Source organism: Mus caroli, chromosome 1 (genome assembly GCF_900094665.2).
Source record: "Mus caroli chromosome 1, CAROLI_EIJ_v1.1, whole genome shotgun sequence".
Taxonomy (NCBI): domain Eukaryota; kingdom Metazoa; phylum Chordata; class Mammalia; order Rodentia; family Muridae; genus Mus; species Mus caroli.
Window position 1 is genome coordinate 66,224,848 of NC_034570.1, and position 6,000 is coordinate 66,230,847.

The 6,000-nt window shown below is 45.2% G+C and overlaps 1 protein-coding gene across 2 annotated transcripts in view; it reads left to right on the forward strand.

Annotated features, from left to right (window-relative positions):
- Positions 1-6,000, forward strand: part of Smarcal1 (SWI/SNF related, matrix associated, actin dependent regulator of chromatin, subfamily a like 1) — a 51,598-nt gene that overhangs the window by 31,811 nt on the left and 13,787 nt on the right. For both annotated transcript variants that reach the window (XM_021170518.2, XM_021170525.2), the window contains exons 12-13: positions 288-358; positions 3,215-3,317. In XM_021170518.2, coding sequence (XP_021026177.1) covers positions 288-358; positions 3,215-3,317 — 174 coding nt within the window. The remainder of the gene's footprint in view (positions 1-287; positions 359-3,214; positions 3,318-6,000) is intronic.

Below are 6,000 nucleotides of genomic sequence, written 5' to 3' on the forward strand. Positions count from 1 at the left end.
ATATCCTGAGACTGGAGATACAGTCTCTTGGGTGTTGGGAATTAAACCCCAGTCTTATAGAGGAGAAGCCAGTGTCTTACCTATTGAGCCATCTCTCCAGCTTAATACATGTATTTAAAACAAGAATTGTAATTGTTAAAACAAGAATTGTAAACTATTACATGAGTGATGTTTTGAAATGTACTGGACTAGCGTAGTTGCTAAGAAAGTCCGCGGTGTCTTCATTTGGGACAGCTCATTCCGGAGCACTGAGAGTGGGTGGTTAAACTCTCATCCTCTCTCCATAGAAACAGCAACAGAAAGAAGCTCTCCTTGTCTTCTTCAACAGAACAGCAGAAGCTAAAATCCCATGTGTTGTGTAAGTAGTCACCGAGGTTCACCTTTTGCTACAGCGCATGTTTGAAAGCAGTGGTTATGGGATGGCAGACGGAGATGGCTCAGTGAGTGACATGCTTGCCACACAAGCATGAGGACCTGAGTGTGCATCCCCAGCTCCTACACAGAGAGCCAGGGCCCTGCACACATCTGCCACCCCAGCTGTGGGCAGACAAAGACGGACAGATGCCTGCAGCTTGCTGACCCTGGTCAGTGGTCTCTAGGTTCAGCGAGAGACTTTTTGACTGAGGTCATTAGAAAGACTAAGGAAGATGCCTGATGTTGCCCTCTGGCCTCCATACACGCAGGTGCACAACCTCACTGCTGTTGAAACTTGAGGCAATCCTGACTGTGTGCACTTTGATTTTTTGATTACTTGACCCTCGGGTTGTATGATAGGTAATGGGGCACAGGGTCCACTCTCAATGAGAGTTTGCTTCATGTGAGTGAGAAGTGCCACACTGACCGTGAGACCGAGATCTTGGTATAAAGAGAGAAAGTAGCTTGTGTGGTCCTTTCACTCACCCCAGCCTAGATCCAACCTCTGGCCAACCCACTGTCTCTGATTGACCCTGCTGAGCATTTCTTATATTCTGCTGCGTATCAGATGACAAGGGAACAGTCCTTTGCCCAGTCCCTCCAGGGTCTGTGGGGTCCCTCTCTTCAGTTATTAGGTCCATAGCCATCCATTTCCCTAACAAATTCTCGTGTGTTGATTGGCTTGGGTTTGTTTTCTGCGTTGTCAGAGCTCAAACCCAGAGCCCTGTACAGAGCACGTACTCTGCACGAAGCTGCGTCCCAAGCTTAAACGGAACTGTCTTGCTACCTCATAAGCCTGGGCCATGTCTGACAAATACCTTCTCAAATCCCACCATAAATGTATAGGACTTTATTGTTTCTAAACGATTTTACCTCAATGTATTTCACACCTGGAGCCTTTGTGAAATCTGGAGTCACTACATTGGCTCCATTTGAAGTATTGATACTAAGGCTCATGCGAGTCTCTAGCCCTCCGAGTCACACACATCTAAGGAAGAAGAGAAATTAGATTGTGGATCATGAAAGCCCAAGGTTCTCTGTTCTCTGCTGCTTCTCTTCCCCCTTTTTTTGCTGCTGTGTGTTTTCTTTTTAATGAGCATCCTTCGGTGAGGCAGACAACTGCATGGTCGTAGGCAAACATGGGCATTCTGGGGATGACAAGAGAAACTTGAAATGAGCAGGGCGGTTAGCTGTGGCAGGATAGAGGCACAAGGGTCAGTAGGAAAATTGGGGCCAGAGGTTTTTATGAGCTGACCAAGTTGATTTTGTGACCCTGTGGTTTTTTAGTGCTGTGGCGATAAACTTCCCCTTACATCATGGCAAATTTTACCTCTCTCAGAATAATTAGATCCTGTTAATACACTGGTTACAAATTGAAGTCTAATTCGATACTTTGGTCAGATGTAATTTTGTTTGGAAATAATTCTTAGATGTTTACAGGAAAGTCCACTATAGCCCTGTCTGTATCATAGAAACCTGTTGAGCCCTGTCCTTCCCAAGGAGAGCCTTATCTGCTCTGCCTAGACGAGCCCCTTTCCCTTGAAAGGATGACTGTGACCTGGATGAGGGCTCTGGTGTCCCAGGAAGTGAGCAGTAGTTACCTGTGCAGATCAACTCTTCTTTGAGATTGTGTGCTAATCCAAGGGGGATAGAGCTGACTGAGTGACTCCTTACCCAACAGGTTCCCAGCAGTGGCCCTCGGCCTTTAAGACCCAAGGTTTGTGGATAAAAACTATGAAGTTAGGAAAAAACACAGTTGCGGCTGGAGAGATGAGGGCACAGTGATTAAGAGCACTCACTGTGTTTGTACAGAACCCAAATTTGTTCCTAGCACCCATGGGACTCCTCACGGTTGTCTATGACCCCACTTCCAGGGATCTGACACCCTCTTCTGGCCTTTATGGGCACTGGACACATGTGTACACATACACACATGTAGGTAACATTCATATGCATTAAAGTAATAAACCATTAAAAACAAACATACAGTGGTGGCGCACCCCTTTAATCCCAGCACTCGGGAGGCAGAGGCAGGCAGATTTCTGAGTTCGAGGCCAGCCTGGTCTACAGAGTTCCAGGACAGCCAGGGCTACACAGAGAAAACCCTGTCTCAAAAAAAAAAAAAAAAAAAAGTAAATAAAAATAAAATAAAATAAAATAAAATAAATAAATAATAAAAACAAACATACGTAGTGGAAAGAGAAGTAAATTAATGGGTGACCAAGCCAGTGGATCCTCCTACCACGTTCCCTTGTCTGGGAAAAACCTCCATTAGCCCTGATCTAACCATTGGCTCTTCCAGCTGTGGTCTCAGTAGAGGGGAAGAGGAGAGTCACCGCTAAGTGTCTTTCCTCAGTTATCACTTATTTCTCAGTGTTGAGCTTACAGGGATTTGTGTAGAGAATGTTTTAACCTCATCTTTTAGGTTTGAACTAAAACCAGATTAAATTGGTAGTATCAACTAACATGAAAGCTGATGATTTCAGTAATCTACATGACATGAATCCCACATAGCAACATACCAGAGACACAAAGCAACCAGAGACACACAGAGCTCTTGCTTACAGAGAATTCAGTGTGTGTAGGTAAGATGACTAGAGTAGAAAACTCTTTCTAAACATGTCAGAAGATGGTTTACCCCCTTTCCTTCTGCCCACATGACCTGCTGTGAGTAAAGGGGGAAAGATACGTCTCAGAAGAGAGAGGGAGTGGGCAGGCGCCTTGTAGGTGCACAGCGTCGCTTTGTGGGAACTCACCGCAGTTGGGTGTTTAATCTGCTTTGCTGTCATTGCTAATATAGCGAGTATATCCTGGACCTTCTGGACAGCGGACGAGAGAAGTTTCTAGTGTTTGCACACCATAAGGTGATTCTGGATGCAGTTGCTAAGGAGCTTGAGAGGAAGGTAAGCCCCCTCTGAACTCTGGGACGTCTTGACTTCTACCGTTTGTGCATCAGGCTGTTCTGCACAGCATTCCGTCAGGAATACGCAAAGTGAGGCCGTGGTGTCTAGAAACGTTGTTGAAGGCCTTCTGAGCAGTTGGTACACAGCGGGGTCAAGTGTCCTCACACACAGGTGCTCGGTCCTCCTACTGTAAACAGGAGCTTGTCTCCAGGGACCCTTCATAACACAATGTGTTTATAACACAATGAGCCGTACTGTTACCCAGGAACCTTCAAAGTTGTACATGGTAGTGTCTGGCTTTTCTGTACCATTGATGGATCTTGATAAAGTGAGCAGGAGCTATCTGGAGGGCGCTCCACTCCGAGGTGGAGGGAGCTCAGAGGACATTCACTAAAATGCCACACTGCACTTTGACTCCCTCTTGGCCTCTGCTTTAGTTTAGGATCATAAATTCCCTTTCCCTCCCTCATGGCTTGTACTTCTCTAACGTTGAAGGAATGCAGAGTAAAATCCACACCTGTGACTCTCCCACTCAGGCTGAGTAAGGAAAAGCTTCCTGTATTTATGTCAAGACCTAGGGGTTTGTTTTGTTTTTCCATTCTCTTTAAAAAAGATTTGCTTCATCTTTGTGGTACTGAATATTGAATCCAGAATCTCTCGGATATTGCGCATGTGATATACCACTGGGCTACATTTCCAGGCCTATATATATATATATATATATATTTTTTTTTTTTTTTTAAAGACAAGGTCTTGCTAAGTTATTGAGGCTGGTTTGAACTCACTCTATAGCTCAGACAGGCCTTGAACTAATGGCCTTGGATTCCTTATTATTTGTGATGACAGGCTGTGCCACCAGTCCTGGGTGATTTGTGTAATTTTTAACTACAGGTATGTGTGTGGGTTCCTGTGGAGGCCAAAGCTATTAGATCCCCTGGAGCCTAGAATCACGAGCAGTTGTGAGCCGCCCGCCCAGTGTAGGAGCTGAGAACTGAGCTCTGCTCCTCTGCAAGAGCAGTAACATGTCCCAACCACTGTGCCATCCTCCCAGCCCCTGGTGCTTAAGTCATAAAATACTTGGGCCCCAGTTAGTAATCTAAGTTCATTCCCCTCCTTCGGTCCCCAGAGGCCCTGTCTTGAATTTAGTGAATGTCTGTATTAGTCGGGGTTCTTTAGAGTAACAGAACTTATGGAATGACTCTTTCATATATAGAAAGAGGATTTATTAAAGTGACTTACAGGCTGTGGGTCAGCTAATCCAACAATGTTTACCTAGGAACAGAAGGTCCAAGAACCTCGTAGTTATTCAGTCCATGAAGCTGGATGTCTCAGCTGGTCTTCAGGACATGCCAGAGTCCCACAAAAGTAGACTCTAATGCCAGTGAGGGAAAGGGCTTGCTAGTGAAAGCAAGTTGGCAAAGGGAGACGTTCTTTCTTCCATGCGCTTTATATAGCAAAGGGTGTGGTCCAGATTAAAGCTGGATCTTCCCACCTCAAAGATCCAGACTAGAATTGGGTCTTCCCACTTCAAATGATTCAGTTAAGCAAAAATCTCTCACAGGTGTGCCCAGCCACTTAGGTTTTAGTTAATTCCAGAAGTTGACAACCAAAATAATAGCCATCAGGATGTCCCTCCACTCCTAAATCTGGTCTCTTTATTAACCAATTTGCATCAGTAGGAGGGCAGTGTAAGTAGCTGCCATTGCTGTTTCGCCTGCCATTGCTTCTGAGATTTCTCTACAAGGCGTAACATGTAGTTGGGTGTATAGTGTGTATACTACTGCAGAGTAGTGTCAGGCTGCCTGGCTAGCCACCTGCTGCTCATGCACATGGGGCCTTGCTTATCTTGCTAATAGCAGATAGTTTTGAAGATGTGCCTCTGTGTGTGCTGTGTGTTTGTATGCACCTTGTATGTGGTCACGCGTGAGTCATAGGATAGACTCATTTTCAGTTTTACTGGATTGCTGTTAATGGTAGCTGCTCGGATTTATTATCCCGCCAAAGCAGCCTTGCAGGCCTGAGTTGTCTTGCTCACTTCATGTTGCTACATGTTTAACCCTTGCGGCCCAGAGTTCTTATGCTCACTGTATTAGTTAGGGTTCTCTAGAGTCACAGAAATTATGGGTAGTCTCTATATAGTAAAGGAATTTATTGATGACTTACAGTCTGCAGCCCAATTCCCAACAATGATTCAGTAGTAGCTGTGAACAGAAGTCCAAGGATCTAGCAGTTACTCAGTCCCACACGGCAAGCAGGCGAGGGAGCAAGAGAGAGACTTCCTTCTTCCAGTGTCCTTATATTGTCTCCAGCAGAAGGTGTAGCCCAGATTAAAGGTGTGTTCCACCACACCTTTAATCCCAGATGAACTTGAACTCAGAGATTTAATCTTCTGAAATCCATAGCCACTTTGCCTCAAGTTCTCCATACCAAGTTCCAGATCAGAAACTTCTATCTCCAAGCCTCCAGATAAGGGTCACTGGTGAGCCTTCCAATCTGGATTGTAGTTCATTCCAAATATAGTCAAGTTGACAACTAGGAATAGCCACTCCACTCACTTCATGTGATCAGATGTTTAACCCTTGCAGCCCTGAGTTCTCACACACTTCATGTGATCAGATGTTTAACCCTTGCAGCCCTGAGCTCTCATGCACACTTCATGTGTTCAGATGTTTAACCCTTGCAG